At 39.1% G+C, this 22,751-nt stretch overlaps 1 protein-coding gene and 1 non-coding gene across 5 annotated transcripts in view; both read right to left on the reverse strand.

Moving 5' to 3' along the window:
• Positions 1 to 20,164, reverse strand: part of lpcat3 (lysophosphatidylcholine acyltransferase 3) — a 34,142-nt gene extending 13,978 nt beyond the window's left edge. For 2 of the 4 annotated variants that reach the window (XR_008386004.1, XM_053625574.1), the window contains exons 1-7: positions 19,507 to 20,164; positions 13,057 to 13,164; positions 6,267 to 6,373; positions 3,396 to 3,489; positions 3,175 to 3,212; positions 1,813 to 1,991; positions 1,255 to 1,363 (exon numbers count right to left, since the gene is read on the reverse strand). Coding sequence is in view for 3 of the 4 variants with exons in the window: in XM_053625574.1 (XP_053481549.1) it covers positions 1,255 to 1,363; positions 1,813 to 1,991; positions 3,175 to 3,212; positions 3,396 to 3,489; positions 6,267 to 6,373; positions 13,057 to 13,164; positions 19,507 to 19,591 (720 nt within the window). In the remaining variant the exon portion in view is untranslated. Of the gene's footprint in view, positions 1 to 1,254; positions 1,364 to 1,812; positions 1,992 to 3,174; positions 3,213 to 3,395; positions 3,490 to 6,266; positions 6,374 to 12,968; positions 13,035 to 13,056; positions 13,165 to 19,506 lie in introns of those variants that run through there. The other 2 variants (XM_053625565.1, XM_053625586.1) reach the window with 2 other exon arrangements.
• Positions 20,165 to 20,509: 345 nt separating this feature from the next.
• Positions 20,510 to 20,568, reverse strand: LOC128616214 (U7 small nuclear RNA). Its single transcript, XR_008387385.1, has one exon. It is a non-coding gene; the product is annotated as a U7 small nuclear RNA (small nuclear RNA).
• Between the last annotated feature and the right edge of the window lie 2,183 nt (positions 20,569 to 22,751).

Consider the following 22,751-nt stretch of genomic DNA (forward strand, 5'->3'; position numbering starts at 1 on the left):
CTTGCATGTACTGCCTGTTTCAAATCCCTCCACACCATTTCAATGGGATTCAAATCCGGGCTTTGACTAGGCCATTCCATAACCCTCAATTTCTTCTTTTTGAGCCATTCCTTGGTGGATTTGCTAGTGTGCTTAGGATGATTATCCTGTTGAAAGGTCCACTTTCGTTTCAACTTCAACTTTCAGAGAGATGGCCTCACATTATCTTCAAGCACTCTTTAATATGATGCAAAATTCATAGTTGAATCAATGAATGCAAGCTGTCCAGTTCCTGAGGCAGCGAAGCAACTCCAAACCACAACATTTCTACCACCGTGCTTCACGGTTGGTATGAGGTGCTTCTCCTAAAAAGCTGTCTTTGGGCTGCACCCAATCATGTCTGCTGTTACTGTGGCCAAACAACTCTATCTTTGATTCGTCTGTCCAGAGCACATTATTCCAAAAGTCCTGGTCTTTGCCTATATGCTCATTGGCAGACTGTAGTCTTGCAAAGGCTTTTTCATGGCACGCCTCCCATGCAGGTCAAATTTGTGAAAATCTCTTTCTGATTGTAGTTGCAAGTTGCAAGACTTACTAGCAGACACTGTGATGAAATTTTGGGGTTCTTGGAGACTTCTTTTTGCATTGAATTGTCTGAATTTGCTGGGACGGCCAGTCCTGGACAAATTGGCAATTGTTTAAAATCTGCACCACTTATAGATGATTTTCCTTACAGTGGAATGATGTATTTCAAATAATTTGGAGATCTTTTTAAATGCCTTGCCAGACTCAGACGTCCACAACCTATTTTCTGAAGGCCTTACAGAACTCTTTAGATCTTGGAATGATGACCCCACACCTCAGTAACAAAGGGAACACCAGACACTAGATGTGAGAGGCGTATAAATAAGACAGGTTCCACCTACACTCCCTAAGCGGGTTCTGATCACTGGCATCCAATCTTCAACACCTGATGCTAATTTTATGGAGGTGAAGGTGTGATAAATGTAGGAGTGTTCTTACTTTTTCCACGTTCTATGTTTTTTTTGTTAATTTAGATTGTGAAAATTACTACAAAATGCCAATTTTGTGTGTCATTTGATAGAGTGGATCACCTTTATTAATAGGCACTGTTTCAAAGAGGATCAAATGTTTGCTTGGTCAAATACGTAAAAAAACCACAACGATTTCCATGGGATGTACTTATATTTTCAGTTGACTGTATGTGGCAAATAATAATAGCTACCACTGCAATTAATTTAACCATTTACTGACCTCAAATTCGTCTGTAAGGAAATAGCTGTCTGGGTAATATGGTCCAAATATCGTGAAGATAAGCAGAAAGAAGGAACCCAAACAAAAGCGCTTTAATGCAGGGACAATACTAGAAGAAAGAGAGAAAAAGAGAGGGAGAGAGACATCTTTTAGCACTGTAGTTCACCCTAAGAGTATAGACATGAAATGGATGTTTCTGGAGTACCATTTCATTACTGCTGGTTGCATGTTAAGTCATTACATGTATCAGCCATAACATTAAAACCACCTGCCTAATATTGTGTAGGTCCACCTTGTGCTGCCAAAACAGCGCTGACCCATTGAGGCGTGGACTCTAGAAGACCTCTAAAAGGTGTGCTGTGGAATCTGGCACCAAGACTTTAGCAGCAGAACCTATCAGTCCTGTAAGTTGGGGGCTCTACGGATTGGACTTGTTTGTCCAGCACATCCATATAGATGCTCAACTGGCTTGAGATTCACATCACCTGTCAGTGGTTTTAATGTTATACCTGATCAGTGTATAATAATTGCCCTATGGACAGACAGGAGTGAGCTCACCTGTTGGGCACCTGGCCGGGACAGTCAGTCATTTCTCGGGAAACCAGACGCTTGTAGTTGCGCAGTGTGAACTGAGGTCCTACCAAGAAGCCACCATAAAAGTACGAGAAACCGAAAACCTCCAAGAGAGACGGAGTGGTTTGAAGAGCGGCGGTCTTCTGCTCCGCACTCAACTGAGACTAATGCATAGTACAGGAAAGATGAGGCATAAAAAGACAAGTTATGAACCTCATAACAATTCAAAACAAAACCTGGTGTTTATAGAAAAATAAATAAAACATTTGACTATTTCAAATGTTAGATCAGAATTTCAGCTTTGTGTTAAACAACACATCATTAGAACCTTTTGTATCAGACCACCCAATTTTTAGGTGAGCAAAAGTATAGGAACAGGTAGTCATAAAGGATTTTAAAGTAAATAACACTTAAAAGGTTCAAACAAAAAATTTGAAATTCTGATCTATCGTCTCATTCATCTTCTGATCTCAAACCAAAATGTCTTCAGTGTATAGCAAAAACAAAAGAATTAGCCTCGCTGTTTTGATATTTTTAAAGGGAACTGTGGTTGTTTTTTTGCAATCGTATTATAAGAAATACTAGATCAATCTGACTGTATTCAAGATATTTTTACTTGCTAAGAGTAATTTTTTTGCAGTGTGTGGTCAGTAACCTGATTAATCCTTCTCTAAACTTCGAACTACTGATTATCTAACAACATGCTAGATACAAGAAGTTGTCCAGGCCAGGCCTCAGTCACGTTACATAACCTTAGAACAAGAACAATTCAAGCCAAATCAAATACCTTCGTACACCAGTTCATGAAAAGTCAGGTCCTAACTGCTTGTTTACGTGCAATCTAGCCCATATACAGTATATATAAATTCACAAAGCGGTTTATGTCTGTGTCTAGAGAACAGGCCCTGAAATAATAAAATACCAAATGGTAATCCACAGTATATACATACAGGTAGGCCTGTCACAATAACTATTTTTCTACTTTTAAAATCAGTGCTAGTGCTTGCAACACATCTTAAATTCGAATGACAGTATTTGCATTCAAATGTTTTCTTGTAAAATCAACAAATATTCTAAGTTCAGATTTTAATTCGACAGCCCTAGAGCAGATGAGAGGATAGAAGCAGTGAGAACGGCTAAAATGTTGGCGACATTCATTCTTATGTAAACAAACATGCATGTAAATAATACGAGCAATATCGAGGTCAGACAAACACCTTAAATATTCATTATTTGTAAATTATGCACATGCCTAACAGAAATAATGGAACAAGAGAGAGTGAAGTTATACGAACAGAATGGAGAGGGAAAACAGGTAAAACATATAGGAGGAATCAAGCAACTCACTGGTTCTTTTCCACCATCATAATAGTCAAGTGACAAACCTACAATGAGAAAATGACAACAAATCATTTGTGATTCGGTGTTAAGAGGAAGCAAGGAAAGCGCCTTTGTCAGTTTAGCTAGTACTCGGTAATGTGTTAAACGTTTGGCTTCTTGTGATAAATGATTCCAAAGCATCTAACACTGAATAAATATTAAATGCAGTGTAAAGGAAGGGAGTGTACCAATGAGTTTGAGAGCAAGGACACAGTGGGGCATGGTCCACTTGATATCATACTCTCTTGTGGCTGTGTAGTAATAACCAGTCAAGAGGTATGTCTAAGAGAGAGAGAGAGAGAGCGAGAGAGAGAGGGGGGGGGGGGGGGAGAGGGAACAAGTCACTTTAGTATTGTTAGTGCAACAACATTTTCAAAGGTGCACTTTGTTATTTTTCAATATTCAAAATGTTTTGCAATATTGGCACGCAATAGATCTCAATAGTTTCTTCTGTTTACAAATTTTCTGCACCCATAACTGCACTAATCAATTCTGCCTATTTTTCTTAAAGGGCATAAATCACTAAAGGTACTTTCATACATACAGTGACTGGCAGCAACAAAGCGACCATTTTCAATGGCAACTTCTGGTGACATGAGCGACAGCGATCGTTGCCGACTAGATGTGGGTGTCCCTTAAATGTTTAAGAATTGAAATGTGTGAATGTTGTTTGGTTTCTTTTATAAATTACTTTGCTACAAGCAGCTTATGAGTCAGAGTAAGCATATCTATACTATCTATAGATATATAGATAAGCGTATATGTGCATAATTCCTAGTGTACATATCTTCATATGCAAGTTACTGAAAATAGACTAGAGGTGGGAGTGTCCAGCAACACGACAAAGTTAAGAAACGTTTAACTTTATACAAATTTGGAGCGACTTGGTGCAGTGACTACCAATGGGACTGAAGACAGAGGAGCTACCATGGGAGTGAAGATGCGTGATCTGCCATGCTGCCTGCGATTCTGAATTATTTCGTGGACTCAGACAGTCTGGTGATTGTGCTGTCGCTGCAGATAGACCGCCACAATGGCAAAGAGCACACACTGCTTTACCTTCATCTGGTACGATATGATGCATATATACACTGGTGAATTTTATATACAAACACGCTCTCTCCAGAATGCATTTGTATTTTACTGGTTTGTTGTCAATAGTGGAATGCCAGTTGCACCACAAACTGATAAACATTACTATGGCAACCAGTAGTAGGAACGCCTACAGGCAACTTCATTGTACAGCGACTGCCGATTTGCAGCTATAAAATCTCTATGTGTGAACGTAGCTTAACTCATGAGGCATGTGAAGCCTCAGCAGGGATGTTGACGGATGTTTTCATGGCAACTGATTCACCTCGCAGGCAGCACTGGGCTCTAAAAGTTACAAACCTTTCCTTTAACTACGTAGTGTTTTACACAACCCTTCATAAGAAAAAAAAATATTGAATTTTGCATCTGTTTGACCAATTAACCATGCTACAGAGTCAGGGTTAAGCGGACAAACAGATGCAAAACTGCTGCTACCCAGGGTTCGATATTATTCAGTATTGTACTGTATGTTACATTTATCGTCAATCCTGACTGCTGCATAACTAGTGTGTGCTGCGTTACTTTAGAAATAAGTTCATATAGTGACAAGTACAGACTTTAGGCCTTCAAAACTACCTATGGACTTAAACTCTGCTTGGATAGTTGCTTCTGGGAGGTAGAATTGGCTGCTATAGTTGTATGATATTCACGCCGATAATGAGCTGCATTAAGGCTGACAACATTTCACCCTTAAATTTATGTTTGGGGAAGTAAAATTGACTTTGATTAACACAACTGCATGGTTTCATTATAACTGGTTCTTTTTCTAATTCACCTTAAAAAAACAAAAACAAAAAAACCAAACATCTGTTGGCTTAAAACACCCAGGTCATTTCAATATTTTTCATTTTTGTATGTATCGAAATTCTTCTTAGAATTTAACTTAAATAGTACTTGCTTTTAACCTTAACTCTGTGTTTAGTTGTGGTGTTGTCTGTGTTGCTGTTGGAGTGTTTGTGTGTGTGTTTTTGTGACTTTGTTCTTCCTAAACTGTTACTTTATTTTTGGTCAGTCCAACAGAACTTAAGTCCCTGACTACGCTTTTAGCACCTCTGTGCTCGGACTGTATTCACTTTCATTTGTAAGTTGCTTTAGATAACAGTCTATCAAATAAATGCAAATGTAAAATGCAAAACACACAGGTGTTCAGGCTAAAAGATCATAACCACACATTGCCAACAATGTATGACTAACATGCCATATGTCATCAGGATCTAATCTAACTTCTAAACGAGGTGCATAGCCAGATGAGCACCCCCCCCCAAAAAAAATCTTAATTACAAATCGTACCACAACGAAATGAAAACCAGCAGATTCACCAGAGAACAGTTAATAACTTCACTTCGATACAATACACTTTACATTAAAACTATAATGAATTCATAAATGATTCTGATGCACATACTCATAATAAGCTCATAAGTTCCTGTTAACACCCTCATTACTTTTTAACTGTATAGTACACAGTTATAGAAGGGAAATGATTTGTTATCTGGCATCACCCAGATGAAGACAGGTTTCCTTTCGAGTGTGGTTCCTCTCAAGGTTTCTTTCAGGGGGTTTTTCCTTGCCACCGTCGCCTTTGGCTTACTCATTCAGTGTAAATTTGGAAATGTAAAATTTACATATTTCTGTAAAGCTGCTTTGTGACAAAGGCCATTGTTAAAAGCACTATACAAATAAAACTGAATTGAATTGAACCAGTCCTGTTCATGTAGATCTGCTTGCCTAGAGAATGCAGTCCCCACTCTAATCCAACACACCTACTCGGGATAATCAGTCTACTCGATTAACCAGGTCATCTCTGTTGGATTAGGCCTAGAACTTGATTCTATAGGAATTAAAGCAGATCTTCAGGAATATGTGATCACTGCCATAATGAATTCAAAGACACATAAGGAAGACAAATGAGTAGAACAGCTGTCATTCTTCACAATGTAGAACCCATGGTTGTGTAGATGTCTCACCATTTGGAATATAAAGCTGCTCAGGGCACCAGTGACGGTCCTTCCCATAAGCCTCAGCAGAAGGAACTGGATGATTATGCATAATGCAGAGTGATACACCTGAGAGCCTGAGGGAAATACAGAGGGTAGGTGTGTTAGGGCAGTCAGGTGTGAAAGGGCAGTTTCATTTACCATCACTCACGCATTCACACATATGCACACACGCAAAGACAGAGGACGAGAGAGAACTACAGGCACTAATGTGTCATCACATATACCTGTTATATGCTAAGAGTGCTAAGAAACAGTGTTTTCCATCCAGCAAATTTTGTCTAAAGGGTCTTGGAAAGATCTGTTGGGCTATGGTCTAATCACTCAGTCATCCACAGCCAGGGCATCAGTGGCTCAGAGGTTAAGGCTGATCAGAAGGTCTACGGTTCAAGCCGCAGCACCGCCAAGCTGCCATTGTAGGGTTCTTGACCAAGACTCTTAACCCTCTCTGCCACAGGGGCACCACATCATGGTGTATTTATCACATATACATCTTGTATATGTGATAAATAAAGGTGATTACATGGATTTTTAAAATTCTAATTAAAAAAGCTGAATGGAATAACCCTAGAGAAATATTGCAAAACATGTTTTTACATTCACCTGAGGTGGAAATGAATGCTGGAAACAATATTTCCATATCAATGATGATGTTGGGAGTGAAAGTCACATGTTTCTGCACTCTATCTATCAATCTATCTATCCATCCAGTTGTACTCATAAATTCACACACCCCTTGCAGAATCTGCAAAAATGTTAATAAGTTTTAAAAAAAAAAAAGAGGTATCATTGAAATTGCATTTTGTTTTTTATTTAGTATTGACCTAAATAAGATATTTCACATACCGGATATTTACATATAGAAAAAAAAAAATACATCCCTCTTATTTTTTAATTATTAACCTTCTGCAAGGGGTATGTACATTTTTGAGCATAACTATCTCTCTCACATTATTTATATACACACAAAAATACTCTGCTCTCATGGATATCAAACAACTGCAAACAAAACACAGGTTTATCAAAACAAATCTTTGTTAAATATAGGTGTGCAACAATTATTTGCTCCCTTTTATTCAATATTTGCGCTACCTCCCTTTGCCATGATAACAGCTCTGAGTCTTCTCCTATAATGCCTGATGAGGTTGGAGAATACATGGCAAGGGATCTGACACCATTCCTCCATCAATCTCTCCAGATCCTTCAAATTTCGAGGTCCACACTGGTGGACTCTCCTTCAGTTCACTCCACAGGTTTTCTATGGGTTTCAAGTCAGGGGACTGGGATGGTCATGGCAGGACCTTGATTTTGTGGTCAGTGATCCATTTTTGTGTTGATTTTGATGTATGTTTTGGATCACTGTACTGCTGGAAGATCCAACCACGGCCCAATTTAAGCTTTCTGGAAGAGGCATTCAGGTTTTCATTTAATATCTGTTGATACTTGATAGAGCCCATGATGCCATGTATCCTAACAGAATATCCAGGTCCTCTGGCAGAAAAACAGCCCCAAAACATTAAAGAGCCACCACCATATTTAACCGTGGGCATGAGGTACTTTTCCATATGGCAACCTCTCTGTGTGTGCCAAAACCACCTCTGGTGTTTATTGCCGAAAAGCTCTATTTTGGTTTCATCTGACCATAGAACCCGATCCCATTTGAAGTTCCAGTAGTGTCTGGCAAACTGAAGATGCTCGAGTTTGTTTTTGGATGAGAGTAGAGGCTTTTTTTCTTGTAACCCTTCAAAAAACTTATGATGTAGGTGACTTCAGATTGTAGTTTTGGAGACTTGCTGACCCCAAGACGCAACTAACTTCTGCAATTCTCTAGCTGTGGTCCTTGGAGATTTTTTGGCCACTCGAACTATCCTCTTCACAGTGCGTTGAGACAATATAGACATGCATCCAATTCCAGGTTGATTCATAACATTTCCAGTTGAACTTCTTAATTATTGCCCTGATAGAGGAAATGGGCATTTTCTGCCATTTTCTTATAGCCTATTTTGTGAAGTTCAACATCCTTTTGCTGCACATCACAGCTATATTCCTTGGTCTTACCCATTGTTATGAATGACTAAGGGAATTTGGCCAATGTGTTGCCTCATATTTATAACCCTGTGAAACAGGAAGTCATGGTTGAACAATTTCCCTGTTCCTAGTCACCCAGGTTTACTAAAAAAAATTCAAAATATCAATGGGAATATACTTCCAATATTTCTCTCATATGAATTCATATGGGTTCCAATAATTGTTACACACCTATATTTCATAAACATGATGAGAGAGGACGCCATGTGCTGCTTGTACAGAGAAAGAAACAAAAGGTCTTTTCTGAATCAACATCAAATGTCACTGAGACTCTGACCAGAATAAAATAGTTACTGATGATGAATTAATGAACAAACAAATATGAACATCAAATTAATCTATTATGCCTCTGGCGCTCTTTTCTTTTTCCGTGTACTGTCGAAAAACTGCCTTTCCCATTGTAGTCTTTTCTAATGACTTTTACGTCACCTTTCAGATTTTCACATGTCCGCAGTCATGGAAACACATGCTCATTCACAATTTCTTTTGTCCATTTTAAAACTGTGATATGTTTGAATGAAAACGCAACCAGACACTTTATGGAGCAAAAGGATGGCAGGCACCGACAAAAGACATTCGGACAAATAATCAGTCAGAGAATTGACACACCTGCTGTTAAGCCCAGGGCAGCGTTAAAAATAAAATAAGCACAGGTTAGTCAGTAATAACATCCTTTCACTCAAGCTGTATTCAGTCTTAAACCATGTCTCAAATCACATACTGCAGTCCCCTCCAAAACTATTGGAACGACAAGGCAATTTAATTGTTTTTGCTGTAGACTGAAGACATATGGGTTTGAGATCGAAAGATGAATATGAGAAGAGAGTTTAGAATTTCTATTTCTAGAACTTTTATTTCCTGGTGTTTGTGGGTAGATGTGTTAAACAACATAGCGCACAGGACAATTTAAATAAAACCACCCAATTTGTAGGCAAGCAAAAATACTGCAACATGAGACTGACATGTTGTTCTTGTTACCCAGGTGTGCCCTGTTAGATTGATTGTTTAAACAATAAATAGCTCTGAACATCTACTCTTAGTTTTAGCCTTCAGTTTCACTTGTGAAGACTGGATTTGTTGTTAAAAAGGATAAGCCAACATGAAGACCAGAGAGCCATCTATGGGAGAAAAGGAAGCCATTTTGGAGCTAAGAAAAGAGTGAAAATCAATCAGAGGCCTTGCACAAACATGGAGCATAGCCAATACAGCAATTTGGAATGTCTTAAAAAAGAAAAACCACTGGTGTACTGAGCAACAGACACTGAATGAGTGGGCCGAGGAAAATAACAGCTGATGACAAACGTTGTGATAGCTGTGAAGAAAACCCCCAAAACAACAGTCAGTGACATCATCAACCTCCACAGGGCAGGGGTGAAGGGATCACAATCCACTGTTCCAAAAAGACTTCAAGGGCAGAAATATAGAGGCCATACCACAAGATGCAAACCACTCATCAGCAGTAAGAATCAGAAAGTCAGATTGGAATTCAAAAAGAAATACAGAGACGAGCCACAAAAGTTCTGGAATCAACATTACCAAAGTGTAGAGAGAGAACGGCTCTGCTCATGATCCAAAATATACACAAGACCATCTGTGAAACATGGTGGAGGTAGGGTCATTGCTTGGGCTTGCACAGCTGCTTCTGGGGCAGGATCACTAATCTGTATTGATGATGTAACTCACGATGGTTGCAGCAGAATTAATTCAGAAGTTTACGAGAACATTTTGTTGGCCAATTTACAGAGAAATACATCCAAATTAATTGGGAGGAACTTCATCATGCAGCAAGACAATGATATAAAACACACTGCCAACAAAGGACTTTATCAGGGGGAAAAACTGGAAGGTTTTAGATTGCCCAAGTCAATCACCAGACCGTAACCCAATTGAGCAGAATTTCACCTCCTGAAGTTTACACTGAAGAGAGAAACCACCCAAAAACAAACAACTGTAAGAGGCTGCAGTAAAAGCCTGGAAAAGCAGCACAAAAGAAGAAACCAACAATTTGATGTCACTGAGTCGCAGGCTTGATGCGGTTATTGCAAGCAAGGGATATGCAACCAAATATTAAGTACTATTTACTTTAAGACTTATGTTCCTATACTTTTGCTCACCTAAAACTTGGGTGGTCTCATACAAAAATGTTTTATGTTGTTTAACACATCTAGATGTAAATACTAGGAAATAAAAGCTGAAATCCTAAACTCTCATCTCATATCCATCTTTTGATCTCAAACCCAAATGTCTTTGGTGTATAGCACAAACAAACGAATTAGACTTGGTGTTCCAATAGTTTCAGAGGGGACAGTATGCACTTGGACTATGTTCTTGGACTGGACACTATGTATCTTCTTGTAATTTTGTAGGATGGTATTGTCCCAAGTCGAACACATTTTGCACAGAAAGGAAACACCATATTATTGTGTTGCACCTCATGTCACCAAAAACCACAGGGACAAGCACCAATATTAAAATGTCCGCCCAAAATATTCTGCAGTGTCCTAAATTGTTAGGACAACCTTTCAAACTGCAGCAACCTATACTGCCTCTTCTAATAGAGACTACTAGTTACATTTCCTAGCGTATACACACTACTTGAAATCTGTATGCATTTTAAGACATACCTTTGGATGTCTGCATGCCAATAAGGCCTTAATCCTTATGGACATTTGTCTTTTTCATTTTTTTAAATGATCATTTTGTCTGTGTTCATGCAAACAGCATAAATTTAGCAAAAGGTGTGTATTTTTATTGGCATTTTAATATTTCACCATCATTTGCTTTCATAAATCTATTTTAAACTAGGTACACAAAATAGTTACACTTAGGGCCTTAAGGACAAAATCGTCCCCATTGAAACCCTTTCAAACTGCAATATTTTATCCCCATGACGTTTAAGCATAAAATCATGCATTCTGTGTTAATAGGGTTTATTTTGTTGACAAGGTTTCAAAACACTGAATTAAAATTTCTGAAATGTGTAGTATTTTCTCAAGTTTAGTCTGTGGGGAAAATACATGCTTTACCTTTTTTCTGATTCTGCTGTATTATAGAGCGCTGCAGACTAACTGAATAAATGATGGAGCTATAATTGCATGGGTGTGTTTGTATGGATATCCGAGTTGGGGTTTGTATGTGTGTACTGAAAATGTGTGTGAACAGTTTAAAAGAAAGAAATGATATTGTACTGGAAATCAAAAATCCCACCCCACGTATACGAGTCAAAGAAGATTACTGAGCTTTGACGATTTTTGCATTATGTAAAGAAACCGGCATTTAAAGGGTTAAAATTCTGAAAATGAAAGAATGTTTGGTAATTATGATCAGAACTGATGCTGGCAAAAAATCTAAGTCAGTGAAAGTGGAAAAAAAATTCATATATAATATTTCCATGACAATTTTTTTGACTTGGACATTTTTGTCCTTTATGGACCAGAGTGGTAGGCTTTGTTTTTTTTTGTTTGTTTTTTAAAATCTGACACTGCATAAAAAATATGAATGCATCAAAATTAATACTGGTGTTAATTGCTGACATATCAAAGACTCTAATAAAAAAAAAAAAAAATTTGCTTAGCATTTAGTATATGGAAAATAATTACTATTTTTCTTTTTTTCCATTAAAAAAAAAAAAAAACACAACTGTGGCATTATGTAAACAAACAAGCATTTTAAAGGGTTACAATTCTGAAAATTAATGAATGTTTGGTAATTATGATCAGAACTGAAGCTGGTAAAAATAAATCAATCAATCAATCAATCAATCAATAAATAAATATTTAAAAAACAAACAAAAAAATGACAGTGAAAGTGGAAAAAAATATATAATATTTTTGTGACAGTTTTTGGACATAGACTTTTTGTCCTCTATGGACCTATGTGTAACTTTTTTTAATTGACGCACAAGGGTTAATCTTTCTTGCTTGTGGATTTTACTACAAAGGGGAAAATCACCACCACCACAAGGTTAGGACCTTTCACCTAATTCCTTCCTTTCGGTCATTTTATAAAAGGAAATGGTCCATTTGCTTAATACAGGGAAAGAAAAACTTACTGCATTGGCAGAGTTGTAAATAAACCAAACTCGGATTAAAAAGTTAAAACACTTTAACTAATGGCCAAAAGTTTTTGGACACCTAACCAATCACACCCACATGTGCGTTTTGAACATCCCATTCCAGATTTGGTTCCCTCTTTGCTGTTCCCACTTTTCTTGGGAGGCTTTCCATTAGATTTTGGAGCGTGGCTATGGGGATTTGTGCCCATTCAGCCCAAGAGCATTAGTGAGGTCGGGCAGTGATGTTGAGTGAGGAGGCCTGGGATACAGTCAGCGTTCCAGTTCAAGCCAAAGATGTTCAGTGCAGGCCACATGAGTTTTTCCACTCCAACCCTGGCAAACCATGTCTTAATTTGTGCACAGGGGCATTGTCATGCTGGAACAGGTTTGGGGCCTCTTAGTTCCAGTGAAGGGAAATTGTAATTCTACAGCATACAAAGACATTCTATACAATTGTGTGCTTCAACTTTATGGCAACAGATTGGGGAAAATTAACCACATATGAGTGTGATGGTAAGGTGTCCACATACTTTTGGCTATGTAGCGCAGTTAAAACATAGGACTGTCTCCATTCAAAATCTCCTGCCCTTTCCCCTCATTTTTTTCCTTCTGTCTCACCAAAGTTGAACATGGCCAAGGACAGGCCTGAGACAGCATGGAATAGATGAATGACAGATGGAGACTGATGGAACAGAAACCGCCGGTACACCAGCGCAAAAGGATAACCTGTGAAGACAGAGAGAGAGAAAGAATGAATTTTTATTCCAACGTTAGATACTATGCAAAAAGGTATGTACTTAATTAGGATTTTTGTAAGAATATCAGCTGCATGCTGGGTGATGTCTGCAGCAGGCCTTGCGCTAAATGTTAAATTTTCAGAACCGTAAAGTGGAATTATAGGTAAAATAGATGTTAATACATCAATCATATTTGACAAGTTTAAATATTTAGCCTTCACACAGAGCGTGTTATTAGCATAAATAAATACTACAGTAGTCAACACTGGGTAAACAGGTGTAATGTATGAACAGTGAAATACTGTTACTAGAAATGTTTCCTTTTGTTCTGAATTGTGCATGGTTTTTTATTGTGGAGCAAAACTGACCAAAATAAAATTTAAGGTTCATGTTTAAAACAACATTTCATAAATGAACACTGAAAAAAAACCCCACACCTATTAACATTGGCTGATGGGAGTTTAACACCAAAAAGCCATTTGTCAAACACAGTGCATGTGGAAGGGCAATCTATCCTTCTTATAAAGCCAAATCATACATCTAGATCAGTTTCTTTAAAATGGGGCACAACAAAAAAGTACTTGAAGGGATAGTTCAACAAAAAAGAAAATTCTGTTATTAATTACTTATCCTCATGTCTCTTCAAACCAATAAGACTTTCGTTCATCTTTATGAACTTTTTGGAGCTTAAAAGTTTTGTTTACTTGGACTGTAAATGAAGAAATCTCCCAGGTTTCATTAAAAATGTCTTAATTTGTGTTCCACAGATGAATGAAAGTCTTATGTGGGTTGAACAACATGAGGGTGAGTAACTGATGACAGAAGTTTAATTTTTTTGTTGAACTATCCCTTTAGAAAGAAAAGAAAAAAGAAAACAAATGTCTAAGGGAAAACGTAAAGAGCATTCTTCCCCCCCCCCAATTTCATGTAAGTAGAACTATGGATGTTATTAACCTGATTAAGAATCTATTAAGTAACCAAGTAAAAATTACTGAGCTGGAACCAGGTTTATAATTAAGTGCACCTTAGGTTTGAAGCAAAAGTGGTTTAAATTTTTTTTAACCCCCAAACAGATCACGCACCTTCTAGAAAAGACAAGCAAAAAAATTTTAACTGAAACCCAAACTTAAAAATCAGGCCCTTTTCTTCCACTGAACGGGATACAAATAATTAACTATCTATAATGGAATACATTTGAAAAGTTTCTTTCATTTAGTTTCAAAAACAAATCTAGCCTGGTCAAGTGGTGCTTGACTTAAAATAGTATTGTTGTGGGGTTCTGTAAGCAAAAAAAACCCTGAGAACCATTCTAGACAATGCCTTAAAACATTCAAGAAACCAGACAGTCTCTCAGGTATAATATCCCAGTTCAGTGTAACAACATAAGCCTATGTGCAGTAATATTAGCTAGACAACAACCACAATATAACTAGCTAACTTGGTCTAGCAGTCTGAAGGTGCCTGTACCAACCCACTGTTACTCTCCATGACTATAACTAACATTTTACTTTATTGGACTTTGTACTGAAACGCTGAAGCTAACTTACAAAGGTTCTTATCCCAACACAAAGACAGCCTGCTTCAGTCACGTAACTCACCATAAACCAGTGATAATATCTGATAATCCCGCCCACTGAGGTTAATAGACATAAGACAGATGTCTATAAAATACAGTTTATGCATCAACCTATCCTATCCAGCAAAACCTTTTGCATAGAGTGTTATTTACCCATTAGCTTAAGAGCAAAACCATTTTAATGATGATGAGATTTGTCTTAACTATATATACACTCAGTAAATATTTGTAGAAATGATAATCTATTCGTACGGAATAAGCGATCTTTATATAAATCATGGAGATGGAAGCGTCTGCATGACGTATGCATGGTACGCATGGATATATTTTACCTGGAGAGATTTCTATAAGTCCTTTCACTAGGTAAAGATGGCGTAAGCTTTACATTAGTTGGAATGGCCAGTAGGGATATGCGATATGACAAAAATATCTTATCACAATACTTGAGAACATTTCTGTGATACACAATGCATATCACGATATGACAAAAAAAACAAACAAACAAAAAAAAACATTAAACTGAGCTTGATACTTTAATGCCTACAAAGACAAAGATTAAGAAGATTTTTTTAAATTACGTCACATCAACGGCATCCATTCAGTACCATTTAATTTGTAATTATTAAAAACATTTTTAAAATACATCATCATACCAACGATATCTCAGAAAAGTGTATCGTCTAATTATTTATCATGATATTGAGATTATAATCGATATATTGCCCAGACCTAACGGCCAGCCTGTAAAAATGACTCACATGACAGATTGGGTATGGGACTAAAATTTCAGAGATAGTCAAGTAATAATTACTTTACCCCACCTCCTCATGTAAAAGTAATCCTGGCCGAATATGATTTTACACAAGTAATTATCCCGGTATGGAGTGAAGGTGTGATTTAGCAGTCACTCCTGAGCATCAAAATTAAGGGTGTATTGAGCCAATTTATAAATTACACCCTCAGAGCAACTTCTGTGGAAATGATTTGATGATCAGCAAGTCTGTGCAGTGCATCATAACCGAAAAAACAGAAAATAGCATGGAGCAGTAAAATAGCCTCAGGTGAGTTAGAAAATTACATGTGTTCTCTTTACTTCTCGTACAACCGCAAAACTTATATAATAATAGTCCTGATGGAGAACAATCGTCTTTATTATGCCCGTTAGTAGATGTTACCAATATCATTAATCCATCCATTTTCCATACCACTTACCCTATACAGGGTCAAGGGGGAGCCTGGAGCCTATCCCAAGGAACTCGAGGCACAAGGCGGGGGACAACCTGGACGAGGTGCCAACCCATCGCAGGGCACAATCACACACACATTCACACAATTTGGAAATGCCAATCAGCCTACTGCGCATGACTTTGGACTGGGGAGGAAACCAGGGTACCCAGAGGAAACCCCTGAAGCACAGGGAGAACATGTAAACTCAAAACCCCAACACCAATATCATATGATGTGAACTTGAATGATGTGGTAAATCTCGCCATGACAGCCTAGTTCAAACAATAACTGAATTCTGGGAAATGTGAAGGTTCATTTCATTACTGACTGACTGCAAGGACACCTCATTGTAAAAGATCTGGCTACACCCCTGATTCTTTCTCTGTATACTGCACACATCTTCCAAAAATACACAAAAAGAAACTAATCCGCAGTGATGCATACAGAAAATATTTGGCTCAGGAACACCCAAGAGAAAGCTCAGGGTTTTTATTTTAATGCAGGCCATGTCAGGTGTTTGACAGTGTGCCTCGACTGCAGATTTATGAGTCAACAGGTGACCTTGTGTGAAGACAAGCCATTCAGAGTTTCCACCTAGCAAAGTCCAAATGTTTTTTTGTTTTTTTTTAACAAAAGCAAACTTTTGTCTTATAGAACTTTTACAGAACAAGTCAAGTATGTCTTGCATATAATATTTGTGCATTTAATACCTGGGCTTTAACGCTGAATTCCACTAACCAACGAAACACACAATTAGAACTATTTAGTGTGAGGTGTGAGGATATTTTATCATTTATTTTTCATCTCTTTTTCAACATTGGTCAAACATTGTACAAAACAGTTCACTCACCATCCATAGGTTACAGCATGTGTCATGCTATTTTAATATCATTCATCAGCATGCATGGCCATGTGTCAGGCCAAAGTCTACACGTTTACTCATCTCCTATAGTATCTGTCGCACAATCTTTCTGTCCAAAGTGTGCTTCAGAAGTCATTATGCTAAGATAAATGTGTCAGAAAGGGGCAATCAAAACTGAAGTTTCAGCCTCCTCCTTGCAAGCCATGACTAAGTGAGTGAGTGCGTGTGAGAGAGAAGCAGTGAATGAGTGGTGCAGTGAATGAGTGAGTGAGAGAGGCAGTACTTGAGCGAGTGAGAATGATAGGCAGTGAGTCAGTGAGTGAGCGAGTGAGAGGCAGTGAGTGAGTGACAGGCAGTGAGTGAGTGAGAGGCACAGTAAGTGAGTGAGAGGTGCAGTGAGTGAGTGAGTGAGTGAGTGAGAGGTGCAGGGAGTGAATGAGTCAGTGAGAGGCGCAGTGAGTGAATGAGTGAGAGGCGCAGTGAGTGAATGAGTGAGAGGCGCAGTGAGTGAATGAATGAGAGGCGCAGTGAGTGAATGAGTGAGTGACGCAGTGAGTGAATGAGTGAGAGGCGCAGTGAGTGAATGAGTGAATGAGAGGCGCAGTGAGTGAATGAGTGAATGAGAGGCGCAGTGAGTGAATGAGTGAATGAGAGGCGCAGTGAGTGAATGAGTGAGTGACGCAGTGAGTGAATGAGTGAGAGGCGCAGTGAGTGAATGAGTGAATGAGAGGCGCAGTGAGTGAATGAATGAGAGGCGCAGTGAGTGAATGAGTGAGTGACGCAGTGAGTGAATGAGTGAGAGGCGCAGTGAGTGAATGAGTGAATGAGAGGCGCAGTGAGTGAATGAGTGAATGAGAGGCGCAGTGAGTGAATGAGTGGCGCAGTGAGTGAGTGAGTGGCGCAGTGAGTGAGTGAGAGGCGCAGTGAGTGAGTGAGAGGCGCAGTGAGTGAGTGAGAGGCGCAGTGAGTGAGTGAGAGGCGCAGTGAGTGAGTGAGAGGCGCAGTGAGTGAGTGAGAGGCGCAGTGATTGAGTGAGAGGCGCAGTGAGTGAGTGGCGCGGTGAGCGAGCAGGAGGCGCGGTGAGCGAGCAGGAGGCGCGGTGAGCGAGCAGGAGGCGCGGTGCGCGAGCGGGAGGCACGAGCGGGAGGCGCGGTGCGCGAGCGGGAGGCACGAGCGGGAGGCCCAGTGAGCGAGCGGGAGGCACGAGCGGGAGGCCCGGTGAGCGAGCGGGAGGTGCGAGCGGGAGGCACGAGCGGGAGGCGCGGTGAGCGAGCGGGAGGCAGTGAGAGAGTGAGAGAATGAGAGAGGCAGTGACTGATCAAGGCAGTGAGTGAGAGGCAGGTAGTGAGTGAGTGAGAGAGAGGCAGTGAGAGAGGTAGTGAGAGAGCGGCGCAGTGAGAGAGTAAGCGAATGAGAGAGGCAGTGAGTGAGCGAGCAAGGCAGTGAGTGAGAGGCAGGTAGGGAGTGAGTGAGAGGCAGTGAGAGAGAGGTAGTGAGAAATGAGTGAGTGAGCGAGTGCGAGGCGCAGTGAGTGAGTGGGAGGCGCTGTGAGTGAGTGAGCGAGAGGCAGTGAGCGAGAGAGAACGAGAGAGGCCATGAGCGAGGCAGTGAGCGAGAGAGAACGAGAGAGGCAGTGAGCGAGAGAGAACGAGAGAGGCAGTGAGCGAGAGAGAGGCAGTGAGCGAGAGAGAAAGAGAGAGGCAGTGAGCGAGAGAGAGGCAGTGAGCGAGAGAGAGGCAGTGAGCGAGAGAGAGGCAGTGAGAGGCAGTGAGTGAGGCAGTGAGTGAGAGAGAAAGTGAGGCAGTGAGTGAGAGAGAAAGAGAGAGGCAGTGAGCGAGAGAGAACGAGAGAGGCAGTGAGCGAGAGAGAACGAGAGAGGCAGTGAGCGAGAGAGAGGCAGTGAGCGAGAGAGAAAGAGAGAGGCAGTGAGCGAGAGAGAGGCAGTGAGCGAGAGAGAGGCAGTGAGAGGCAGTGAGTGAGGCAGTGAGTGAGAGAGAAAGTGAGGCAGTGAGTGAGAAAGAGAGAGGCAGTGAGTGAGAGAGAAAGAGAGAGGCAGTGAGTGAGAGAGAAAGAGAGAGGCAGTGAGTGAGAGAGAAAGAGAGAGGCAGTGAGTGAGAGAGAAAGAGAGAGGCAGTGAGTGAGTGAGAAAGAGAGAGGCAGTGAGTGAGTGAGAGGCAGTGAGTGAGTGAGAGAAAGAGAGAGGCAGTGAGTGAGAGAGAAAGAGAGGCAGTGAATGAGAGAGAGGCAGTGAGAGAGAAAGAGAGAGGCAGTGAGAGAGAAAGAGAGAGGCAGTGAGAGAGAAAGGCAATGAGTGAGAGAGAAAGAGAGAAGCAAGTAAGTGAGGGAGAGAGGCAGTGAGCGAGTGAGCGAGGCAGTGAGCGAGAGAGAACGAGAGAGGCAGTGAGTGAGTTTTTTTCTGGATGTTTATTGGGACGCATGGAGCCTAGTGCTGCCATCGCCCTTGTCGACCTCCACGTGTTGTTCTCAATGCCTTTCATTTTCACCAGCTGTAAGAGCTCACAGCACGAACAGCTCTCATCTCACACAGGACTGAACTCCGCTCACTAAGTTACACTGAACCCAGAGCGGTCTGGCTGCCGTCAGCTCATTTTCATAAAACGGAACATGGCTACAGTTTAGTACAAGAAGATTTAAACCGTGCTTACCTATTAAAATAGAAAGAATTAGTCGAACTGCCGGCTCGGGTGAGCCTAAATATTCCGCCAGATTCTCCGTCAAGGAAGACGCCATGTTTCTTGTGGGCGGAAGTGGCGTTAACGAGAGTTTCCGTGATTGTGTGCGGCAGCTCGCGAGCTCACCTCTCTCTCTCCTGACCGAGTTCTGTTATAGTATTTCTCTTCTTCCCTCCCCTTTCTCCTCCTCTCTTCACTCTCTCCCACAGTTATCAGCGTTTCCGCTCTTTCATAATAAAAACAACAAAAAAAGCCAAAAACATTTCACAACGCTGTCATTCTGCAACATTACGAGCTGATAAAGTTACACTCGGTTTGAGATGTTTTAGATTGATTACTTCTCAAACGATTTACAGCCAGAGATCCCTTCAAAACCGTCAATTAAATGACACTGAGTGAGACACATCAACAATACATATTTATTTACTCAATCCAGTCCAAGTATTAAACTTTTCGGCTGATTATTGCAATGATTTTGTATATTCATTTTAGTTTATTGTTTTTGTTGTTGTTTTAATTCACAAAATGTCACTCATTGTATTCAAACTGGATACATTTTTAAATAGCTATAAGAAGTCAAGAATACATATAACTTTGAATATACTAGTTGTGATTCCCACCAGGAAAAAAATTAAACACGCCCCCAACCACTCTGAGAATAACCAGTGGGTTATTATCGGGCTTAATAATGAAACTCAGCAGCTATGACTGTAATAAGAAGATTGTGGGATTGTTAGCATCACGTAAAGAGATTATAACAGGGTTATTATGCCGCTACACCGTTTATATGGACGTTAAGCATTTTACTTCACAGAAGTGATCATTCTGCTGTTTTCACTTTCTGATATAAAGTACCACCAATTGTCCAAAAACGAAGCATCTATTACAAATTACTTTTCATTTCTATAGCTTGAAAACACTTTCATAGCAGTAGAACACTAGACTAATACCAACTTCCTCTAATATTTAACACGTTATGGGCTTCTTCTTTTTCCGAAGAAACCTTCTGGACAAATACTAAAAGAGCAAATTTTCCAACTCGTCTTAGTATTGTGTGCCATGTGTTACTAAGTCCGACACACTACACAGTCATGGTAGATTCAATGTAACTAAATACTATTTAAATATTATGCAGTATTAATTTAAGACTTCATTGTACACTACTGAAAAAGTGTTACACGAATTGTAAAAGATTCTCACGAAAAGAAAAGAAAAGAAAAAAAACATTCACGCAAGGGCTTATGGGTAAGCGCGTATCGTGGCTTTTTATGCGACGACGTCACTCCGTACAAAGGCTGCCATTTGAGAAGCTCCGTTACTCTAGCAACAGTAAGCAACGATGAGGACAGGAAGTAAAAACAAATGAGCGGGACTTACGGCAAATTCTTACGCCTCGAAAAAACCCAAAAAACCCAGCGAAAATTATCATAAATGGCAATTAATTAATTAATTAATTAATTAATTAATTATAATGCTGTAATGTGTCATGTTTAAAAGCTAGTTATAACGTGATAAATTCCGCATTCATAACCTACACTGCATTAATTAATTACTCATATCAATATAAAACCGATGGTTTTCAGTAAACAAACGTGATTTAATTTAATCTCAATAGCCTATATATATATATTATTTACACAAATTTGCATATTTTAAAAACATCTTGCATTTTTCAGCAAATGGATTCAACTCATGACTGTTTGTTTGTGCACCAAATAGTAAGACTGTAATATATCAGTTTATTAAAATATTGTAATTTCAAATTTCAGATTGTAAATCCTACTAGAAAATATATGATACATGCTTATTTTTGGATAGTTTCAGGCATAGTTTTCACAGACAAAATGTCACCTTAATTTAAAACCACTCAAGATATTACTACCGCTTCTCAAAGTCTGAAAGTTCACCCTTTACAGGAAAACATGTCAAGAAAACAGCTGATAAACATGTCAATACCTGACAGAAACACCTTGTGAGAAAATGTTGGTCCATGGTCTACAGAACAACGCTTATACAAAATTAATATAGTTAGGTTAATATATATATATATATATATATATATATATATATATATATATATATATATATATATATATATATAAAGTATTTATATGAATAAGTGTCTAATTTATTTGTACATATAGTGTATTTACAATATGACAATCATATCTGGACAGGCCTTCTATTTTTAATATGAAAATTTATCACTGGAAGCAAAATCGTAATTTTTGCATGGGGGTAAACTCGCCTCTCTAAAAAGAATGTGCAAACTGTGAATCTCACACGTTTCAGCTACAGAATTATTATTATGGGCAGTTGATTAATATTTTCTGCCTGATAAAGGTTAGAATAATATCTTAAATTGCAACAACAATGCTTTTTTTAAATAAAGCAACTGGAGAGAGAATACAGTTTAACAAAAATGGTAAGGTTGTCACATAAATAAATAGTGCCCTATTATCAATCTTATCTCTGACTGTCCATAACACGTGTTTAACGGAACAAGTATGGACATATGATATATGTGTCTTGAGAGAGAGAGAGAGAGAGATTCTCTCTGTGTGTAGTGTGTGTGCTTCACCTTACAAATCAATTGATTACTGATAAATCCCTTTGCTGATCAGACCTGTTACTCATCTCACAGAGAATCAAATGCAAACTCTTACTTATTGCTTTCAAAGCATTACACAGCCTCGCCCCACTTCTGAGTTCCTACATCCCTACTCAGATGCCCCCACAACACACGTCCACGAAAGCTGAGCTACTGGTGGTGCCTAAGATCCGATTGACTTCAGATGTTTTAGTACCATAGCCCATAAACATATTGTCTCCCAGGAACTGAAATTTAAATTTAGCTCATTTAAAATGTGCTTTTTCTCCCATCACTTTTCCCTTCTTCTTCCTGCCAGTCTTTTTTTATTACAATGACCATGACAACTAGAAAACCAAGACATAAACAGAATGCATTATATTATTATTATTATTATTATTATTATTATTTAGGTGGAGGGCACCAAATCTACAGGCACTCTGTACTGCCTCACAAGAAAAGAAAAAAAATCCCATCAGTATCATTATTACAAGGAACTTAGAAGTCATTATGAGAAAATTCTCATTATAAGGAGAAATGAAAAGCTCCACCAGTTACAATGTCATGCCTGTGGATGACAGATGAAATGGGCTAATGTCACTTATATAAGGGCATGCTGTGAATAAAA

Source organism: Ictalurus furcatus, chromosome 1, assembly GCF_023375685.1.
Source record: "Ictalurus furcatus strain D&B chromosome 1, Billie_1.0, whole genome shotgun sequence".
In the NCBI taxonomy this organism is placed as follows: domain Eukaryota; kingdom Metazoa; phylum Chordata; class Actinopteri; order Siluriformes; family Ictaluridae; genus Ictalurus; species Ictalurus furcatus.